Source organism: Tiliqua scincoides, chromosome 14 (genome assembly GCF_035046505.1).
Source record: "Tiliqua scincoides isolate rTilSci1 chromosome 14, rTilSci1.hap2, whole genome shotgun sequence".
In the NCBI taxonomy this organism is placed as follows: domain Eukaryota; kingdom Metazoa; phylum Chordata; class Lepidosauria; order Squamata; family Scincidae; genus Tiliqua; species Tiliqua scincoides.
The window spans coordinates 11,978,902-12,001,557 of record NC_089834.1 but is presented as its reverse complement, the minus strand read 5'-3'; the positions used below and the strand labels follow the sequence as shown (position 1 = coordinate 12,001,557).

Genomic DNA, 22,656 nt, shown 5'->3' with positions numbered 1-22,656 from the left:
CTCCCATCGCTTGGTCCATGGTGGCCAATGCAGCCTTCTTCCAGGGGGTGGTTTCTTTCTTGCTCTCTTCTCCCTGAAAGGAGATCTGGGGGAAGGGCTTCTCTGAATGCAAGAGTGTGCCTGGGTACCCTGTTGTGCTGTGTGGGTCGGCACATGCGCCAAGCATGCACAGACTCTGGAACCCAGCGGCTCCATTCAGAGCCCGTCGGCAAGCAATCCGCCCACCGCCCGTCACTGCACTCAAGACCTTGCAATGTTCCCTTCGCGCTGCACGAGAGCTACGGCGCCCAACCCAGGCACACGGCAGTCGAGTTCCTCTGCAGCCTGCGATTATCACTGCTTCTCGCAAACGGCAGCGCTCGCGGCTGCGCACAGGACTGCTGCCTCCCCACCATTGCATTTTGTGGGGGTGCCTTTGTGAGGTGAAAAGGCTTCGTGCCTCAGCGACAGCCTGGTGCGCGACTGTTATTGCCCCTTGCGTTCCTTCCATGTTGTCTTTGGGGTCTGATATCAGCACTTGCATTATTGGGGGAAGTGGGTGATGGCCGCAGCTGTTGTTTTTAGCAAGGCTAAGAAGAGTAGGATGTGGCTAGAATGAGAGTCAAGGGGGTGAAGCTTGTAGGTGTCTTAAAAGGCCTCTATACACCCCCCCTTAATCCAAGCACCGACTATTGAGCATAGAGGCCCAGTGACCTCTGACCTCTTGCCTTCCTTACAGTCCACTTTGGGACTGTGTTGGCCCTGTAGTCTGCAGCATCCCCCCCCCCTGTCGCTCAGGTGCTCTGTGTTGTTGCCTCCCCCTCCTCTCCAGCAGCTTGTGTTCCATCTCCTGTTGTGCCTTTGTCCTCCGTCTGTCCTTGAGGCAGGCAGAAATGATGCCCCTTCTCAGGCTGAAGGCCACGATCATCTCGCCTTTCTTCCGAGGACAGGGTGCATTGTGGGAAAAGCCGGTGCACTCCAAACACAGCAAACAGTCGGAGAGAGGAAGGGATCCATTTCTGCTGAATGGTGTTCAGCCAGAGGACGCAACTCACTGTGCAGCTGTCTTGGAAGGGCCGGGGGGGGGGGGGGAGGTCTTTTGTACCTGGCATCTAATCCCTTTACAGAGGAAGCATTGATGCTGCTTTTCCACAGTCCCCAGAGCCAAAATTCCTCCCCACCTGAGGACACAGGAGGATGTTCGGTGAGCCTCATCCAAAAATAAATCTGTATTTCATACCAATTAATCTGCTTGGCTCACGTCACAGCCATTAATCTGCCCTAGATTTGCCTTTACATGAAAACTTTATAGATTTCATTAAGAACCGAATCTCTCTAATCAAAAAGCCGGTGGTTTGCTTTCTGCAAGGAGGCAGGAGGTCAGCTTAATTAGGCTTATCTCCCCCGTGTGGCTTGCAGGCAGATCAGTAAACATGTACGTGGGCTTAGAGAGGGTGTATGTTGCCCAGAAACTCTGGACTCGCTGCAAGCAGTGACTCCCCCAAAGCAGGCTCCAGTATTTAGCAGGCCACAGCCCCCAAGCTTTCCTCCCCCGTGCTTTTCAATGCAACCCCCAAATTTAAAACAAAAGCCACCCAGAGGCAGTTTCTTTGACTGTTCTATCATCCACCTCTCCAAGGGGGCAGATGCTGTCACACTTTCAGGCCCATGGTACAATTTCATTTGTTTTGGGGGGTTCAAGCTGGGCTCCCATAGGGCGGTGAGGAGATATGGAGCAGCCAGTACATCTTCGATTGGGGGCTTCTTAGGGTTCTTTGTCAGGTATAATGGGAGAGCAGCTGAATCTCAGGAGTGTGTGTGTGCAACACACACGCACGCACACAAGGGACGCTGGCTTAGCAAGTGAAAATAATCTGATGCAGCTGGCAATGGTGGCATTTGTTGTTTCCACTAATTAATTCTTTACCTGGTGCCCTCGCCGTGCCTGGCTCTCTGGGACAGGAGAGAGGCAGGTTCACACACGGAGGAGGCAGTGAAGAAAGGACAGGGGCAGTGGAAACAGGGCAGGGTCTGATGCAGGGATGGGGGGGAAGCAATGCCAAGGCCTTCCTGGAAAGATGGGTTTGAGGAAGGAGCGGAAGCAGAGGGGGCGTCGTGGATGTATTTGGGGAGGGGGTTCCAGATAGGAGGGCCAGCAGGGAGGAGAGTTTTGGGGCAACATCAGTGAGTTTTGACTGGTTATGAGGAGCTGCTAAGATGCTCACAATATTTGGCTTTTGCTCAGCCTTGCAGGAGGTGCCTGTTGTCTTTTGGGAATGTGGGGGGTCGGAGAGGCCGAGTCAGGCTGCCCTGACAGGGGAGGCGCTGGCCAGGAGCAGGGGGAGGGTTTGGGGGTTCATCCCTCTCCACCTGGCCCTGCACCCTGATTTGCAGTGGGAACGAGCCCTGTGTCCTGTCCTCAAGCCCCTTCCTCCTGCTCTTCCGTTGCAGGCTCCCGTTCCACTGAGCGAGTGGACTCTTCCGGACCGCGTGCGCCCCATCCTGACGGACTCGCGAACAGCACGCTGCTCCTCCGAGGGAGCACAGAATCCAAGTACCCCACAGAGGCGAGTCCTGTTCCGTCAACAAGGGATGTCTTCAGTTATTTGCCAGACAAGAGCACTTCGTGGCAGAAGGAGAGCCTTCCAGTGCCGACCTCTTCCCCCTCCTCCAGCACCAGACAAATGCCCCCTTCCAAGAAGAAGTCAGGGTCTCCTCTCAGACAAGGCAGTGCAGCCAGGAGGCACCAGAAGCAGAAGGTGGCCACAGCCGCAGCCACGGCCCAACCCAGCCCTCCCAGCACCAGATCCTTCTTCTCAGCAGAGAGTCTCCGGGCCCTGGAGGGGGACATGGTTACCGCGGCCCATGAACAGAAGCCTGAACTGACCTCGTGGGGTGGCGGCAAAGGCGGCCGGGTGGTCACCAGCCACTCCCCACTGCAGATCTCTCCTTTTCTGGCACAGCCCGTCACCCCCCAGGCCCTTTCTCCAGACCCAGAAGCCACCGAGTTTTTTAGCGCAGCCCTTCCAGAGGAGGAAGGCAGGACTCTGGTCAGTCAGGCAGTCACAGAGACGGAGGACGAGACGAAACGGAGACCTTCCTTGGAGGAAAGCCAGGAAAGAGCCACCTCCACCATCGTCACAACCACTGTGATCACCGCAGAGCAGACGCCAAGTAAGGCAGCTTTGGGGTTTGTTTGCGCCAGAGAAACCAGCAGAGCCTGGAGGACGGGCAGTGGGGCTGCCAGGCTCCCAGGTGTGACAGCAGGGCTGCCATGGCGGGTGTGATCTGAAGTGACTCGGATCAAGGTTCATGGTTCTGCTGAGGCCAGGCGCTGTGGAGCTCCCTGCAGCACCAAGCTCCAGCCCACAGCTGCTCGTTCCTCCCGACTTTGTGTGCTGGTTCTCCAGTTCCAGGGTCAGACTCTGCAGAGCTCCAACTGTGCTCCCCCCACACCACAGGAGGCATGCGGGCACATGTGGGGAGGGACATGGAGCTGTTCAAGGTGCCAGGCTGATACTCCAGAGAGAAAGGAATGGGACGGTGGTGAGATTGCAAATGCACTCCACCCCATCACCATCATCTTCTCTTCTGGGATAAGCCAGAAATGACATCACTTGTGTCATGATGTGACGTCACTATGTCGCCACCCTAGGTTCCGGGGCCTTGGGCTACGCCTCTGGTCCCAGGGTCAGAAATGAACCTGGCCCATCACCTACAAGGGGTCCTGCTGCTAGTTCGTGATGGCCATTTTGGACAATTGATTTGGGGAGGGGCTGCAGCTCAGGAGGTAGGAGCTGCCCCTGCTTTGCAGGCAGAAGGTCCCAAGTGCTCATTGCTCCGTCACTGACACCCGTGGCAGCATCTCCAGGGAAAAGGGCCACCAGGCTAGGAAAGACCTTCCTTCTCCCGAGAAGGCCCCGGGAGAGCTGCCACCCCTTGGGAGAAGCAGTCGTGGCTGCTTCTTCCAAGGGGAGAGCCAGCACTGCCTTTGCCCCGGAAGTGCATTCCCTTCAAGGGGAAGCCTGTTCTGCTCCATCACGATCACGACTGGCATTCAGAACACAGTTGGCTAACGTGGGGTGTCCTTCCAGATCTCTGCAGCGTGAACTTCTACGAGCCAGAGGGGTATATTGACTCCACAGATTACCCGCCACTGCCACGGAACCACTTCCTGGAGTGCACCTACAACGTGACCGTCTACACCGGCTACGGGGTGGAGCTGCAGGTAGGAGGACTGAAGGAAGCCTCTCCCTGTCCAGCCCCGCTCAGGCCAACAGCAGGGAGGCGGGTCCCCTCGCCAGGATCATGCCACACACAGGACACCAACTTTGGCTCGCTGGAACTAGATTTCTCCAGGGTGTTGCTCTTGGTGCTGTTTCCCTTCAATGCTCTGAGCGTGCAAAGCAAAAGCAGTGAAAGGAGAGCCCCCTGATCTCGTGCAGAGTGTTTCTTCACCTTTGCTGGCCCCTGCACACCAGAGCAGGGGACCTCCTGGCCATTCGGAGCTCATTTTTCAAAGCAAGGCTCATGTTGGCCTGACGGTCAAGATTTCGGAGTGGAGGCAGGCCGTCCGCAGGTGCTTCTCTCAGACGTTTGGCTCCAGCCAGCACCTGCCCTGAGCAGTCCACACAAGCTCTGATTTTAATGGACCATCAAATTAGCCTCCCGCTCCCTCACCCCGTCCTGAGCCCCCTGGAGTCATTGCAACATGGGCAAGGGGCCTGGACAGGGCCGGTCCAAGGAGGGGCTCCCTGTGAGGGCAGAAGGGCCGTGTAGTCAGAACAGCCTCTGCTGGGCTTAGCGGGAAGAATTTCCCTGCGATTGGAGAGGGTCACCCTTATCGCTCCCTCCAGCTTAACGGATCAAGAAAGAAAAGGAGCCGGCTAAGCTGATTCCAGCCCCGGCTGGTGAGATCAATTTGTTTTTATGAGGCAGGCGGGCTGGAGCCAGTGGGCATCCGCTCCCCCAGCACCCCCTCCCTCCAGCCTGGCCCTGGAAGAAGCCAAAACATTCAAGCCTTTTGCAGAACTCAAAAAGCCTGCATTAGCGAGCACACCCTGGGGCTCTTCCTATTCCAAAGCAGGGGTTGGAGGAGCAGAAGTGTATACAGAGGTGGGGGTGCGCCATGTGGAACACCACCCCATGTGCCAGGGGGCCCTGGACCGGCCTTGGCCGTTGCTGTTGCTTCAACATGAGCAAGGCCGCCAGTTCTGTACCCCCTTTTTGACAACGTGAGGAGGGCTTCTTTTTGCAGAGAGAGGTCTGAGGAGGAAAGGAAGGGCCGTGCTGGGAAATGCTCTCCTCCAGCAGGAACCCCAGAGCCTGTTGCGCACCGACAGACCCACCTGGTGGGCAACACTGCCCTCTGCTGGGAAAACAGGCAGCCTGCACAAACACCTTCATGGACAGACAGGGTGACCCAATGGAGAACAGAGCGCCTGTACCTTTAACCAGTGCATAGAAGAGGGAATTCTGGTAGGTGGAGCGCAGCATGGAAGGGTTTAAAAAGCTGCACCTGCCCAAATGCCGCCTTCTTTTCAATGGATCAAGGTCAGGGCAGCCTGACCTCCATTGGATCTGGTCATGGATATGAACTTTCTGCTGGTTCAGTTCCCTGCTCACGCTGGGTGGGGTCTGCTGGCAGCTCCTTGGGCTTCACCCTGAGGCCCTGCCTCTCCCAGCCCCTCCCTCCTTTGCTCCCTGCTCCTTCCACAAGCTGCCTCTGAGGTTGCCCCCCCCCTTGCATGCATCTGCAGGGAGTCTCACTAACACCTCAGCAGTGACAGCACCACTCAGACTGGCTGGGAGAAGCTGTCGGTGTCCAGCCTGCTCCTCCTGCAACTTGCCTTTTTCTCTGAGGCTGCTGAGCGTTTGCCAGCCCCGAACTGCGGCAGCTGACAAGTCAGCTCCATCTCTGAGCTCTGCCCATGTCACATCCTGTCCCCCACCCACAGACGCACACGGCATGCGCTCCAGGCCACGCTTCCGCAGGGCTCAAGCAGAGCGACTTGAGGGTGCCCTTCTAGAGCAAATGCCGAATGCTCCAGAGTTCCTAATGTTAGGCAGGAAAGAAGTCCTCGAGGACTCCTGAGCTGACAGTCCCCCAGTATATGGAGGGTGCTTTCCAGGGCAAGTCTTTGCAGGGTGCCTCGTCCCTCACCCCGCAGCACTGTCTGGGGTTTCTCTTCTGGACTGCAGGTGAAGAGCGTCAACCTTTCTGAGGGAGAAGTGCTGTCCATCCGGGGAGTGGACAGCACTGACTTGGTGGTCCTGGCCAACCAGACGCTCCTGGTGGAGGGCCAGGTGATCCGGAGCCCCACCAACACCATCTCGGTTTACTTCCGCACCTTCCAGGACGACGAGATCGGAACTTTCCAGCTCCACTATCAAGGTAGGGATGCAGTTTGCCTCCTGTTTCCCTTCCCAGCTCAGTGGCGCAGGTGAGCTCTGCAGATAAAGATTAAAGGCAGTGGCAGCTCTTGCTTTTAGAACCAGCAAGGGTGGGAGCTGGGGCCAGCTGGAACCCATCCTCAGAGGAGAAACAAGGGGTTTTTCCCTGCAAGGTGGACATTTTCCTTCTGTGCAGCACTCTGAAATTCACATTGCTGCAGGAAAAACAGAAGGATGTGCAGATTCAGGGACTTGGCCCTGCAAAAATGCAGGTGACCAATCATTGCCCTGCTGTACACAGTCCATTCATGTGCAAATTGCACATGTGGACAGATCATTCATTACGTGGGCACAAGCAAAGGCCTGGCCAAGCACTGTGTCCCACAAGCGCAACATCCACGCCTAGCCATAAACATGTTGGACTTGATGCTGCTGCTTCGCTGGGCATGTGTGCCACTGCAAAGAGGCTTGCCATGGAACACCCAAGCTGCCAGCAAAGAAGGAAACCAAAGTGTTTCCTGGGTGTGTGCAGAGTGCAGACTAGTGATCTCGTTGAGACAGCCCAGGGACCAAGACTGGAGAATGTTTTGCACACCCTGCCCAGTCAGGGCAAAAGCGCATTTCAGGGAGGAGAGATTTGGGAAACTCAGCCAGGGGAGAGTGCAAAGCACCTTGCTGAGCTGGGATTCTGGGTCTCGCAGCCTCCTGTGTTTGCATCTGTTCCCCCATCAGCCTGTCCCTCTTGCAGTTTTTACGCTGAGCTGCAGCTTCCCACGGAGACCAGACTTTGGGGAGGTCACTGTCGCTGGCCTGCATTCCGGCGGCATGGCCCATTTCCGCTGCCACCTGGGTTATGAGCTGGAGGGCCCCGAGTCCCTCACCTGCGTCAATGCCTCCAAGCCTCGCTGGAGCAGCCCCGAGCCCGTCTGCTCAGGTAGGCAGAGCTGCGGGCTGCGGGATTTGGACACTGGACACAGACAAGTCATGCTCTGATCGCCCTCCACTGCTGCTCTCCATTTGTAGCCCCCTGCGGTGGGATAGTCCACAACGCAACCATCGGTCGCATCTTGGCTCCCACGCACCTGCCGAATCACACCGAGAGCGTGGTCTGCGTGTGGACGATCAGTGCTCCGGAAGGCCAGAGACTCCACCTGCACTTTGAGAGGCTGCAGCTGGGAGACAGGCAAAGGTGAGGTTTGTGGACAGAAAAAGCAGGCGCCAGGTCCCGTCCTGCCTGCTTAGAAATGCCCGGGCATTCCTGGGCTGGTGGTGTCCAAAAGGAAATGAAATTCCAAGCTCCAGCCTATCCTGGACAGGCCACTAAAGGTGCAAAGTCTGCTGAGCCTGGCAGAATCCTTGGCATTATTGGCATTTGCCTGTAGGACCCGAACCCAATAGCTTCTTGAGAAGTGCCCTTTTGGGCCAGGACCCGCCAGGTTCCCCCCTCCTCTTTTTACAAAATGCCACCCTGTCTTCTTTCCTTCCCAAATTTGCTCGGTTCCAATATTTTATACCATGAACAACAACTGTTGTTACTGTAAACTACCAAATTTGCTACCAGTGATTAGTGAGATGTGACAATATATGTGACAACAAAAATAGTTGTTCATACTGCAATATATCTGCAGGAGAGTCTTTTATTTCCTGCTAAAATCTCCTTGCCTTGTGCCATGCACATAAGGTAGTGTCCCTGGCACAGACAGTAGGTCAAGTATGCTCCCACCTGCGGTGGCTCTCCAGGGTCCCAGCAGAGAAGGAACCCACCTCTGCTCAGGTCACACCATGGCCTCCTCCATGCAAGGCTTGTGATTTCCTACTGAGTGGAGCTCTCCCCCCCCACCCTTGGGCTCTTGAAGCCTTTATCCTTCTCAGCCCTGCTGGCTGACCGAAACTGGAGGCTTGCGCTTGCTCTGCTGTTACTGTTACGTACCCTCATCGGGCCGATTAGGGAAAGCAACAGTTCCTCTCCTTCCCCATCCACAAAAGGTGCTCAGCTCCTGACTGGGAGATGAGCTGGATGACCCCAGAGGCCCTTCGGAGTTTAGCACTCTGTGAAAATGTATCGCACGTGAGCCGCAGTTCATTATTTTAACGAGTGCCGGTCTTGCTCAACAGCCCATTATGCCGTTTTGCCCAATTCATGTGCTCAGGAATTAGAGACTTCTCCTGAGAATAAGCCCCCAAAGCCTCCATTCACGGCCGGTGCAACAAGCATCTTTCCACAAAAGGCATCTCCGCAAGGGAGGGAGCGATGCTTGTGTTTAAAAGAGCATTAAAAACCCCAGCCGAGTAACAGACAATAAACCAACTTTATGAGCTACAGTGAAATCCAGGAGTAAAACACCTGTTTATGGCGCAGTAAACACGACACAGCTGGAGAGAGACTTGCTGCCTGGATAATCCCTCCCAAATAATGGCTTCACACACCAGCCACAGAGCAGAGGCAAGGAAGTCTATGAAGGGTTCCGGGCAGAGGGAGGGAGGGAGACAGACGTCCTCAGGGGCAGGAGTTAAAATGGACCCCTTGTTTTAGGAAAGGGTTGACATGGGAGGGGAAGCAGCACTGAGCAGCTGCAGGTGGCCCCAACCTCTTGGAATGTCCCATTCACAAGGAGAGCCTGAAGGGTCGCTTGGCTCCCCAGAGAGGTCGGCCACCTCAGGCAACAGGGAGGCACCCAGGTGGACGTCATTCCTTAGACTTATGCAGAGTTTCCACAATTAAAAACAACAACACAAAACTCCCACCTTTGGGGGGGTGAACCAAAATTCTCTCTTGGAGAATGTAGGGTTAATGAGGTAGAGAAGGGATTCCTAGAGTAGCTAAATGGATTTTAATACAGTCGTTTCCTGCAAGAGTTGGGCAGGTGGGGCCAGGCCAGAGAAAGAGGCTTCTTTTCACAGTGAGAGGCCCCATATCTTTGAGGTCCAGGAAAGGGGGAGAGAGTGAGCGCAGAGGGAAGAGACTGGCCAGCTGGCTGTCTCTCAGGGAAGCATCTCTGACATGACCAACCTTCTCATGGTGCAACTCCTGAGAAGTTCTCAGACAAGGGGCATGGAGACAGAGCCCCACAAGAGAGCTGCAGAGGCTCCTGGGTTCGGCCCTGAAGCCCAGGAGAGCTGCAACCAGCCAGTCAGTGCAGCCAGCACCAGGCCTGATGTGCTGCGGGTCTCCTATGCTTGTGTGTGCCGTTCCCTGGCCGCTGCAGGCCGCAAAGCAAGGCTGCTCCTTCCCCTGACTACGCCTGCTGCCTTCCCACAGGATGGTCGTCTACAGTGGGGAGACAAACCGCTCCGCCGTCCTCTACCACTCCCGCCAGAGTGAGGCCGTGCCTTTCGAGGGGGTGATCAGCGAAGGCTCCACACTGCGTGTCGACTTCATGTCGGAGGACCTGGGCACGGAGGCAGCGTTCAACATTCGGTTCGAAGGTAACTCCTCCACCCCACGCAGCCCTGGTCTGCTGCAGCTGGCAGCAAGTGGTGGAGACACAAGTTCTGCAGGGAGCCATTTGGGTTCTGCTGAGCTCTGCGGATCAAGCCAATTAATCCAGGCACTGATTGTTATGACTCTGGCAGGAGTGCCAGGTTCTCGCTGCAGCGTGGGAATCGCTGCTTGTTCCGGGCAGTTCCAGCGCCACCACTTGTCAACCACCAGTGCAGAACCCATGCTCCTCTTGTGCAGCTCAGGAGTCTGTCTGGCACCTGGAAGGTGGTCAGGGCTAGGATCAACTCTTGAAATCCTGAGGAGGCCTCCTTCCAGCGCTGCCAGAGCGACGGCATTCAGACCTTGCTTGGAAACTGCTGGCCACTGTGAGGTCTGCACCCAGTTTCTCAGCCAGGTCCATCCTTCTCAAGCACTTCCCCAACTGGGGGGCCAACCAAGTCTTCAAGATGGTCTCTCACCAGCTCAGTCCCTGCAGGTGACCAAAGCCAGACGCAGGTCTGCAGTCACAAGTCATGGCACAGCTGGAGCTGACGTCCAGTCCAAAGGACTTCTGCTCTCTCACAACCCTCTTTCCCACCCAAGCAGCAATTAATATTAAAGCATCGCAGAACAAATGCCGTTTGTGCCCCGGTTTGATTACAGGATGGAACATGGCCCAGTGAAAAGCCCCACTCTCCATTTCCAGTGGAACTGGTTGTGTGTGGGGTGTGTGTGTTCGCTCCACCACTGCAGAAGGTGGCCCCCCAACATACCTGCGCTCACTCCTGGGATTCCAGGGACTGAGCTGCAGCCTCCAGCACTGAGCTCCATGCTTCAGCAAGCAGAAATGTGCAGGTCCTGGCCTTAGTCATGTTGGCTGCTTGTGCAGAGCAACTTCAAGTGCAGCCAGTGCCAGTTCTCTGCCCAGGGTGTGGTGGGTCTGCAGGGGTGGGAGCCTCGTGTGTCCCAAGGCTGGGTCCTGGAGACTCACAACCCCTTGTCCGTGCAGTGCAGTGCCTGCCCAGGGCTCTAATTCGCTCACTCTTCATCTTTGCACAAGCAGGTGACGGAGAAATGGCTTCCTCAGTTGGCTGAAGGCCCAGCTTTGTTGCTCAATTACAGTTCCAAACCAGGCTTTCTATTTCTGGCGTCATTATCACTGAGCTCCCCTGATAAAGTGACAAGAGGCAATAGCTCTGAGTGATGGATTTTGTCTGCACACTGAGGGCCTCGCCAGTGCTCGGTTTTAATTAGGACCGAGTGGGATGAGACCAGAGCCTGTCCCAGGAAGGAAGATGAAACAGCCTCTCTGAGGGGAGGCGTTAAAGGGGAAGTTTTTCTGCCCAACACCAGCCACACTGTGGCAAGGGACACTGACATTCCAGCTGGGGTATCACCGACAGTCGGACCCTTGGCTAACCCCCACCCTTCAGAGAGCATTCAGAGCAAAGCAAGGCAGAATCCAGAAGAAGGATGAGAGTTGTCCTCCCTTTCGGTTGAATCAGGACCCCTGGGCCAAACCCTCCTCTTTCTGTCTCAGCCCTGGTTTACCACATGTTTTCAAGCAGGGCATGAACCAGGCTCAGCTACAGTCGTTCAGCACTGCGTAGCAGGTAAAAGACCCCAGCTCCCCCGAGTCTGAGCTGTGCAATGATATGCAGGACCTTGGAGAGCTCCCAGGCAAGGTTTCAAAGGCTTGGATGACTCTTTGCTTAACCTGGCCCCTGAACAAGCTGATCAGGCCAACTAGGGGTTCGCACCTGGCCCCTGTGTGGGGAAGTGAGGGGCCGGGCGGCTGCCAAGGCAGTGGGACTATGGATTTTTATTCCTCCCTGGATAAGCCTGAATCCTCAGCCTCAGGAGAATGTCCAGGCGTCAGACGCTCTTCCTCAGTGTGGCCTCCAGGCTGCTGTTCCCTCTGCCTGGGCCTTAGCAAGACCGCTGAGACCCCCTGGAGTCCTTGTCTAGCAGCCCTGTGAACCTACATAAGAACAGCCCCACTGGATCAGGCCATAGGCCCATCTCGTCCAGCTTCCTATATCTCACAGCGGCCCACCAAATGCCCCAGGGAGCACACCAGACAACAAGAGACCTGCAAGGCCTCCTGGGAATTGTAGTTAAGAACATAAGAACAGCCCCACTGGATCAGGCCATAGGCCCATCTAGTCCAGCTTCCTGTATCTCACAGCGGCCCACCAAATGCCCCAGGGAGCACACCAGACAACAAGAAGACCTGCAAGGTCTCCTGGGAATTGTAGTTTAAGAACATAAGAACAGCCCCACTGGATCAGGCCATTGGCCCATCTAGTCCAGCTTCTTGTATCTCACAGCAGCCCACCAAATGCTCCAGGGAGCACACCAGATAGCAAGAGACCTGCATCCTGGTGCCCTCCCTGCATCTGACATGGCCCAGTTCTAAAATCAGGAGGTTGCGCATACACATCATGGCTTGTAACCCACAATGTTGTTACTCCCGAAAATCATTCCGACATTGGCGACAGTCAGCTGTTGGTTTTGGTTAGAAGCCTTGAGCAGTCAACTAATTCCTTAATTGCTCTATAGGTTCAGGTAACACAGAAGAAAAACCTTAATCCAGGTGAACTCCTGGACATGCAAGTGTGGAGGCTCAGATTCAGAGGTGCTTCTGAACTGGGGGAGGGCACGATTTGGTGCAGATGTGCCCCTTCCTGCCCCACAGTCTCTGACCTGCTGTCTCCTTCCCTCCTCCCAGGCTTTGAGAAGGGGCACTGCTACGAGCCCTACATTCAGAATGGGAACTTCACCACCTCTGACCCCACCTACAACCTGGGGACGATCGTGGAGTTCTCCTGTGACCCTGGTCACTCCTTGGAGCAGGGGCCGGCCATCATCGAGTGCATCAACATCCGGGACCCCTACTGGAATGACACGGAGCCTCTGTGCAGAGGTGAGAAATGGGAGGGAGGCAAAGGCTTGTTGCTGGAAAGGCCTGAGCTGAGCAAGACCGAAGACTTCACATCCAGCAGGCCCCCTGTTCCAAGCAGGTTCCAGGTAGGGCAAACGTCTTGCCGGCAGGCAGCTTCCTGCGCCACCCACGTGGGACCCGTCTTCAGACATGCGCCCTTCTTCAGATAAGCTGCTGGCCTTTTCTGACACATACATTTTAGATGGCATCCTATGTCCACCCTTTCCAAAAACCGTTTGCAAAAGACAGTTGTAAAACTGTGCCCCAGGATATATTGCTAATAGAACAAGCACTGGCCAAGAGGTGGCCTCCTCAGGGTCTGCCTTAGGAGATGCTGGGCCCCATGGGAGATACCTTCTGTGGGGCACCATAGAGACTTCATATTTCGATGATAGAATGAAATCCATCAGAATGTGCACAGTCCCGTCCCAACTTGCGCTGGAACAGACAGGCCAGAGGGCGCGTGCTGCGTCCAGCGCGTGTTTCAGGCAGACAGAGGCTCCGCCAGGGGCAAGAAGACACTTTTCCCACTTCCCCAGGGAGAGTCCCAATGGGGCTACTTGGATCTGCACCACCCTAGGAGGTGGTGAGCTCCCCACAGCTGGCCTCTGTAGTCCTTGCCCCAGCTCCTTCCAGGAACTAGAGCAAGTTCCAGAGCTCCATACGGACCAGGTTGATGCAGAGGATGTTACTCAGAGCTGACCCCAGTAGAACACTCCTGCTTGCCTCTTGCAAACCTTACACAGGCCTCTCTTCCTGTTGTAGCCATGTGCGGGGGTGAACTCTCCACTGCCGCAGGGGTCATCCTCTCCCCCAACTGGCCGGAGCCCTATGCCGAGGGGGAGGACTGCGTCTGGAGGGTCCACGTGGGAGAGGAGAAGCGCATTTTCCTGGACATTCAGCTGTGAGTATTTTCAGACCCGTTGGACTGGCTGCCCCCCCCCCCCAGCATGTAGGAGAGGCACCTGGACACACAGGTCCTCAGTGAGGAGGCCCCTCAGAGGGAGGGCAGTATATAGAAATGCAAAAAACAATCATTTAAGAGACTGACAGGTTCTCAGTTGCCAGCGGGGTCATTCTGCAGCCAAAACAGCCACCATATCTTTGCCTGCCCCTGCAAAGGACCTCTGTGTGTATCACAAACAAGCGTACACACTAACAAAGGAAATCCAGGTGCAGTCTGCAGGCGAGAAGGACAGAGTCCTGGGTTAGAGGAGACCATCTCAGCTAATTACGGGGCAACTACAGGGGAACAAGCAGCGGTTCTTTCTGTCACTCACCCGACCCTTCTCACCGCTATCCCAGCAAATTAGCCGGCCTTGCCGGAGACCAAGTTCTGGACCTTCACGTGTGTCAATCTCCACAACTGTGTGGCATTTCTGGATTGATTGACACGCACTCTGGGTTTTTACATTGATTGTTCTTTTTCAAGGCAGAGGCTTTTTGGAAAGCTTCGCCGCACAGGAGAACGGCTGGCAGGCCATTCTTTTGCTTGGCCTGTCTGAAGTGGGGCTGCTTTGTCCAAGCACTTAGAAGGCGAAGAAGTGATGTGGTTGTAGTATTAGGTCATCTGCTATTGCTGTGGTTTGGGATTCCAGTCCTCACTTGAGTTGACCAGACCAGCAGTGACAAGTTGCAGTAAGGGTCCTGCAGAGCTCTGACGACTGCGGTCATCAAAAAACCCCTCTTTGCTCTCTACCCCTAGTAGAGCAAAGAGGGGTTTGTGTGTGTGTGTGTTGGTGCAGAGGACTGAAAATGTCTGCACTGCTCAGTGGCGTCACTAGGATTAGTGTCACCCGGTGCGGGAGGCCTGCGTGTCACCCCATGTAATGGGCGGGGCAATGCCCCAGGTGGTGGGCGTGATGATGTACCACTGCCCCGCCACACCATTAAAGGGTGCAGTAAATTTGGCTGCACCTTTTGTTATAACAGATATATTTCAATGTGGGTTGTTTCACTGCATCCTGCATGAAATTACGCATTGATTGATATATAACATGATGGGATTATTCCTCCAGACTCTGATTTTAGTGATTTTGAAAACTTGTAGAGTTTCTCTCACACACACACACCATGTCAACTTACTAACACCTTACTGCAGCAGTTCTCAAACTTTTAGCACTGGGACCCACTTTTTAGAATGACCATCTGTGTCCAGGACCCATTGGAAGTGATGTCAAGGCCAGACGTGACATCATCAAGCAAATTAAAATAAATAATTATAAATAATTAACTTAAAATAAAAGAAATAATTGAATAAGGGGGAGTGAGTCCTGTTCCACCAAGTGAATCTACTCTGAAGTAAAAAGTGTGGGAAAGTGTGGGTAGGATTGCAGCCTGTGAGCCCAATCCTATGCATTTCTACTCAGAAGTAAGTCCCATAGTGGTCAATGGGGCTTACTCTGTAGTCTGCCTGCAATAACAACCCCCAAAAAGAATCAGTGAGATTTCCAGCCCTCCCCAGTGCCCAGTTTCAAGTTCTTCTGTTTCAAGCACGTCAAAATAAGGATCCACCTGTCTTTGCAAGTGCAAAATAGAAAACTTTCTCCTTACCAGCTGAAGCCTCTTTTCTTTGTCCTTCTTTGTGGGGGGTGGGGGGGGGAAGGCTGCCTTCTGGAGCATTTGTTGTGCTCCAGTTCCATTGGATCGGGACCCTTCGGGTGTCCTCACATTCCCCTTTGCCTGGCCTGACCAAAAGGCAAGGCACATCTGCCTACTTGCGAGTAAACACAACCACATGGCTGAGTTTGCTTTCCATAGAGCTCAATAGACTGCAGGAGGGAGGTAGGGACTTCCTTCTCAGGTGTTTTGGGGGCTGCATTCATTGGATCAGGACCATTCTGATGTCCTTGGAGTCCTCTCTGCCTGCCCTTTCCGACGACTAAGGCAGGTTCGCCTACTCATGAGTAAACGTGGCCACATGGCTTCATTTTCAGCTCAATAGACGCAGCTGGGAGGGAGGCAGGGACCTCCTTCCCCCTTTTGTGTTTTTGGGGAATGCATTCATTGGATTGGGACCATACCGGTGCCATTGGATTCCTCTCAGCCTGCCGTTTCCAATGGACTATGGCAAGTACGCCTATTCGAAAGTAAATGCGAGATACGGCTCACTTTCACTTTCTATAGGGATCCATTCATTTTTTCTTTCTGGTTTTTTGGCCATAACGTTTGAAGGAAAGGAGCTATTTTAATTCTGTTTCTTGCATTATGTTCTGCTGGACATTCTGCATCCAACGGTGTATGGCATGACAGGGTAGCTCCTAAAGCCGCGATGTTAGTATATCCTTCCCTAGGGCACGTCCTCCCCCCAGCGTGTCACCCAGTGCAGTCCGCACCCCCCGCACCCCCCTAGCGACGCCAGTGGCACTGCTTCTGAGGAGCTGCCTTTTGCCAGCTAAGAACTGGTTCCTCCTGGACAGGACAGCAATGAGGCAAATGATGTCAGGAGAGCTTAGGACAGCTTGGAACTGAAAAGAAAGGAGGTGTCTCTGTGCACGTACAGAGTGCCAGTTTGTAATTACCAGCAGAGATGGCACATAGCTTGGAATAGAGAAGACCATGTGGATTTCCAGTGGAAGGGATCCCTCTTGGACCCCAATTGGCAGAGGTTGAGCCCAGCATTTGACACATCTGACTCGGGGCACATCTGCCCACTTTGCTGCTGCTCTTCGCAGAGAGGGATTCGGGGGGGGCTTCCTCCCCCCAAAGCAGCTTTGCTGCTCAGGGACAAGCCGATTCCACCACATTATTTACCACTCTGCAGCTTGAAAGGGCTCAGTAAATATCAGCCGTCCATTTCTTTCCTCCTGTTGCCTCTCAGTGTTGCGCTAAATCCACAACGCCGCCCTCTGTGTCTGGCGCCAAGCTGCGGTCTCTTTTTCGCAGAGAGGAGGCAGGTGGCCCTGATGGCGTGGGCAGCCTTGGCGGGTGGGGAGTGAATGGACTTTAATGCTAAAGGAAGTGGACTGGACTTGACAGGGAAGGCGACAAGCGCACTACAGCACAAAATCCCTGGGAGGTCTCCTGCACAAGCCCTTTTGAAATGAATAGGAGCCTCTGTTTTACACAGCACCCCTTCATCTCAGTGGGGCTTGTGTCCAAAGTGATTAATATGGGGCAGGTGTGGGAATTTGTTCCTAACCCACCCATACAACAAGCAGGATCCAAGGAAAAGATCTGTCCAGCCAACATGGTTGTCATCTTCTTTCCAATCTGGACTCCTGTGCATCCAACAGGTCGGACAGTCCACAGATTCCCTCCCCCCCCCCAATCCTCATATCAGGGATTCCTGCCAACAGGCCTGAGGTCCAGCTTCAATCCCTGGCAGCACATCCAGGTTAGACAGCGAGAATTCCTGGCTGTACCCTATGACGACCCTCTCTGGCCATCCTTTTATCTCCATAGAATCTGGGTTGAAAGGGAGGAAGGCTGAAGTCTTGTAAGAGCAGCGCCCTCTGCTGGCAGCCAGGAGCTGGGCGGTTTTGAATTTGGGAGCCGGAGGCATTTGAAAGGGAAAGGGAGGCGTTTGCTTCTGTCCCAGCTGCTCCTGGGCCTTTAAGGGCCCCTTGAGGTGCAGACCCAAGCAGGTGACACTGTTTAGATGCATCCTGACCTTGGTCGTCCCACCTTCTGATGATGGTCCCCCCGTCTGTGTTTTCTCTTTGCAGTCTGAACTTGAGCAACAGTGACATCCTCACTATCTATGACGGAGACGACCTCAGCGCCCACATTGTGGGTCAGTACCTGGGCAGCGTCGGGCCCCAGAAGCTCTACTCCTCCTCGCCTGACGTGACCATCCAGTTCCACTCGGACCCAGCCGGGCTCATCTTCGGGAAAGGACAGGGCTTCGTCATGAACTATGTTGGTGGGTGATGTGGGATGTCCCGGGGGAGGGGGGGCTGTCATCTCCTGGCTTGGAGGAGGGCAAATGAGGTGCATGTCACATGGCCAAGATGGCATCGGTGGTCAGTCGGCTTGTTCTTTTAACAGTTGACTCCTGTAGGCCAAGGGGAGCCTCCCTAGTCAGCTGACTGCCTATAGCCCCTTCTGCCCCATGGCCCTGTCTTCTGTGGCTTTGCCCTCCCCCCAGCATGGCTTTCCTGTGACATCACAGCAGCACTGTCAATAGTTTTAAATGGGTACATGCTGTCCTGGGATCACTTGTTCCAAGACAGTGCTGTTGCCGTCGTCGTCACAGCTGCAACTTCAAGCCCATTGAAGCAGGTTAACTGTTGCTTGTTGGAGAAGCTCAGATTCGAGTCCACAATCTTTTGAGCTTCACCCCCCCCTTAGTGCTGTCTGCTGCTGTCGCTCCCTGCTAGACCGTTCACTGGAGCTCAAGGGCACGGCCAGTTTTGCCTGTTGACAACAGTTTCTCAGAGGGGTTTGTTTCCCTTGTGGCTGCAGAAGTGTCTCGGAACGACTCGTGTTCGGACCTGCCGGAAATCCAGAATGGCTGGAAAACCACGTCTCACACGGAGCTCGTCCGAGAGGCCAAGATAACCTACCAGTGTGATCCGGGGTACGACATTGTTGGGAGTGACACCCTCACTTGTCAGTGGGACCTCAGCTGGAGCAGCGACCTCCCTTTCTGCGAGAAAAGTACGGGTCTCGTGTCGTTCTCCTGCACCTGCTGCTCTTGCCCTTTGTCGTCCTCCTCTGCTCCGTCACGCACGCTTGGGCTTGCTCCATTTTCGTGGGTCCTGGTCTTCGGCTTTTACAGGAGCCTGAGACTCGGGACTTAAGCAGGCAATTCTTCCCCACCCCTTGATCCCCAAGCTATAAGATGCAGGGTTGCCGGATGAAAGGGGTTCACCTTTGATGCCCAAAATCAAAGTGGGTGACCTCTCTCACCCAGCTTTGTTCCCTCCTCCCTTCTTCCACAACCAGCAGATCTCAAAGCCTCCATGAGGACTAGAAGCTTGTCTGCTGTAAAACTGTATTCCTCAAAGATCCTACCAGTTTGGGCACACATTTCATAATGGAAGGCACACAGAACCCCTCTTCTCCATGTCTGAAATGCCACAATGACACTCCTCCTTTTTTGCCCTAGTCATGTACTGCACGGATCCCGGGGAGGTGGAACACTCCACCCGCCTGATCTCTGACCCGGTGCTGCTGGTTGGGACCACCATCCAGTACACCTGCAACCCAGGCTTTGTGCTTGAAGGAAGCTCCCTCCTCACCTGCTACAGCCGGGAAACGGGGACGCCCATCTGGACCTCCAGGCTGCCCCACTGTGTGTGTAAGTTGGGCGCCTCCTGTGCCACCTCCCTAAACACCAGCAGAAGGGCTGCGCTCAATGGCAGAAGTCCCCCTCCAGGTTCAGTCCTGGAGTAACTCCAGGGATGGCTGGCTGGGGAGTAGCCCTGTCTGGAACCACAGAAAGTGGGAGACTGAGCCAGCTGCAGGCACCAACATATTCAGGCTGTCAGCCTGGCAAGCAGCAGGTACTTTGAGGGGCTTTCCAAAAGGGCAGGCAGGGAAGTCAAGTGTCCCCTTATCCACATATTTGCATCACTCCCACCCTCCAAAGGTGCACAGTGCTCGAGGCTGTGCCGCCCAAACAGCTCAATTTGCAGCCTCTGCTGTGAGAAAGCACCAACTGGCCCTGGGAAGGTGCTGAGCCCTGAATGGGTGCTGCTGTGCGCCCACAGCATCTGGGCTCCCCACACAGCCTGCCGAAGCCTCCCTCTTGAGCTTGGCCAAAGGCCGCTCCTGCTGCAACCCCTGCTGGCCATGCCCAGACCAGAGCCAGAGGGTGACCCTCCAGAAGTTCACCGGGTGTGTTTCCTTCCAGCCGAGGAGTCCCTGGCTTGTGACAACCCAGGCTTGCCAGAGAACGGGTACCAGATCCTGTACAAGCGTCTCTACCTGCCCGGCGAGTCGCTGACCTTTATGTGCTACGAAGGCTTTGAGCTCATTGGAGAAGTCACCATCAAGTGCATCTTGGGGCAGCCGTCCCGCTGGAGCGGACCACTCCCCGTTTGCAAAGGTAGCCTCTCCTGGGAGGCGCAGAGCCTGAACTCTTCCTTCCGCCCTGTCTCTGGCCGGCCTCACACTAACCCCTCTGCCCTTCTCTTCCAGTGAACCAGGACAGCTTTGAACATGCCTTAGAAGGTGAGCGCAGTGTTGCAGCGCACTCTCCCCCAGTGCCGAGACTTCCCTGGGCAGCACGACAGATTTGGTGGCTGGAGAGGGAGAGAGCCCCAGGCACGTCCTGGCTTGTCTGGGACACTGGCTTCATTGACCACACACAAGCAGCGTTCTAAGGGCCTGATCTGCTTCCAGGCACGGGGCTGCAGAAGCCTCTGGTTGACCCAGTGCCACACTATTGGCGAGTTCTGTGCCCATCTGTCCCCTTGCCTGGGGGAGCCCCTCCACCCACTGTGACTTCTAGAAGGCAGGAGAGCTCTGGGTGCTTCTTTGAGCCAGGGGAGATTCTGGAGCTGCAGAGGGGAGGGTGAAGCCTGAGGGACCAAGAATTCCCTATGAGAGAGGCTCCGGCCATGGCCCCTGGTGGCTTGTGGGAGGGTGCCAGGGAGTGCTCTGGAGGTGACCTTCTCTCCCCTCTTCAGTGGCAGAAGCGGCCTCAGAGACAGCACTGGAAGGGGGCAGCATGGCCCTGGCGGTCTTCATCCCAGTCCTCATCGTCTCTCTGCTGCTCGGGGGCGCCTACGTCTACATCACCAGGTAGGGTGCTGCTGCTTCCTGCTCCTGCGGCAGCTGGTGGCCAAGGGTAGATTACCCCTGCACAGAGAAGCTCCACCACTTAGCTGTTGGACCTCCTAGGCATAGATGGGCACACCCAAGGAATTGCCTTTGAAAGCTGTCCAGGTGGCATCACTTGTGCCGGAGATGCCACGTGTCCTCTTCTCCATCCTGAATTAATCAGCTCCCCATTGATGTAACTGGACAGTCTCTCTCTCATTGCGGCACATGCTGTGGTCTCAACAGACCTGTGGAGAGCAAAGTGGGGGAGGGGCAGAGGGCCTGCTTTGGGCCAGGGAGCTCGCCTTGACCGGCCTCTTCTCCGAAGGCCAGCATTTGACTGGCCAGATGAGAGAACTGCTGTCGGCGGGGCTTGGAGGCCCTGCTGCATCCCACTGGGAACTGCCTTTTCCCTGGTCTCCCTCCCTCTTTCTCCTGCCTCCACAGGTGCCGCTACTCTTCCAGCCTCCGGCTGCCCCTCATGTACGCGCATCCATACAGCCAGATCACGGTGGAGACTGAGTTCGACAATCCAGTTTACGAGACGGGGGTGAGTGGCCTCTTCTCTCTCGGAAAGGCTTCCTCTCGTTCCTCTCAGAGCACAGCTCCTGCCACAGGGACGTGGCAGAGCGTGGCCCTCGTTAGCCACAGCCCGGGTGCTGCTGGGGGAGCCTCTGGGCCCCTCCGCACCAGCTGCGGTCACGGCCAGGCTACGCTGCTGGTTGGGTGCCTTACGAGACCCAGCTTCCCATTCTTACATGCACGCAATGGCTTGAAATCACCTCCTGGTGTCTCACATTCTGAAAAGTAAAACTGCCTGTGCTGCCGGCCTCAGCAGATGTCCTGAAGCCACAGAGCCATCACTGCAGAAAGCCGTCCAGCCAGTCTGTGGGGCTTGGGAGCGCCCCACTTTCCGAGCCCAAAGGAGCCTTCGGGGGCATCCAGGGGGAGCAGCCGCAGTCCCTGACGCCCAGCGCTTCTCTCTCCTCAGGAAACGCGCGAATACGAAGTGTCCATCTAGAGCCAGCCACCGCAGGCAGAGCTCTGCCCTCCTCCCCCAGATGACGTTTGGTGGACGCTTGGTGGAGTCTGGTTGTGAGCTCAGCCCTGCTGTCCCTTGTCCTGCTGCTTCTGACCGAGAGGGTCACCACCGGTCCCTTCCCCATCATCCACCTGACTCCAGTCTGCCCCACCGAAGGCACCACTGGTGGGCACCGCTTGTGGGGCTGGGTGGCTGGCCGTGCAGCCCACTCCTCCCTCAGTACAAGGCCTTTCATGTGGGAACGTCACTAGGGAGGCACCACTGTGGCTAGTCCTGTTGTCCTTTCTGAAGCATCACCGACAACGGAGCTGCCTCTGGACGGGAGCGAACCTTGAACTTCCGGAAGCCTGACGAGGCCTGTCCCCCCTTCTTTTGACCCAGGATGCTCTTGGGCTGGCGGCTCATGCCCTGCTTGTGAACTTGGTGCTACGTTCACCCCGCTGGGAACTGCAGGAGCAGGAAGCTGTGCCAACTCCTAGGGGGAAACCTGGAGCGTTTTTTTGAAGCCCTCCTGCAGGGCACTTGGGGGTGGGGGAGGAGAAACAGTGCCCAAACTAAGATAGAACGTGCCATGATTCCTGTATCCCCGTTGTCTTGCCCCAGTGAATGTCAGTGGACTTTGATGGTTTGGGGAGGAGGTGAACATCGCTGGGAGGCCATGGGGGCACCTGATGGCCTAGTGTGGATCCTACTCCCAGCTGCTCTTAATCAGTAGGAAGTCGTTGGGAAATGTCCAGCCGAGCGCCTGTTACGGTACTGCAGGTGCTACCAAGATGTAAGCAAGGTCCATGTGGGAGCACTGCCTTGTTCAGGCTTTGAGGCTGAAGATGGTACCCGAGACCTGTGGGTCCAGGAAGAGCATGCGCAGCGCATGTGTGCATGTGGATGTGCAGCTTCTAAGCGCAGAAGCCTCTCTCCTGTCTGTCTCCATGACAAGGAAGGAAGACAAGGGCAGTGGGCACAGGGTCATCTCAGCCGCCAGCTTGCCACAGCCCGGTGCAGCTCTCAAATTGGGGACAAAAAAGAGGACATCCCCCTGCATTTGCAGACCTCCTATTAATCACAGTGGGGGTCACGAAAGAAAAGTCTCCCCAAGGATTGAACCCAGTGGGGCAGCCCTAAGGCCAGATTTGCACTGTGGAAGCTGGAATTTAACCATTGACCCTG

At 55.5% G+C, this 22,656-nt stretch overlaps 1 protein-coding gene across 1 annotated transcript; it reads left to right on the top strand.

Annotated features, from left to right (window-relative positions):
* Window positions 1-1,176: 1,176 nt before the first annotated feature.
* SEZ6L (seizure related 6 homolog like) lies at window positions 1,177-21,468 on the top strand. The gene is made up of 17 exons (XM_066609983.1): window positions 1,177-1,183; window positions 2,431-3,153; window positions 4,074-4,207; window positions 6,181-6,373; window positions 7,121-7,306; window positions 7,396-7,561; window positions 9,632-9,798; window positions 12,525-12,719; window positions 13,503-13,641; window positions 17,405-17,601; window positions 18,144-18,338; window positions 18,790-18,981; window positions 19,537-19,731; window positions 19,824-19,856; window positions 20,315-20,429; window positions 20,895-20,997; window positions 21,439-21,468. Exons 1-17 carry the CDS (start codon window positions 1,177-1,179, stop codon window positions 21,466-21,468), a joined length of 2,970 nt encoding a protein of 989 aa, XP_066466080.1.
* The last annotated feature ends 1,188 nt before the right edge of the window (window positions 21,469-22,656 follow it).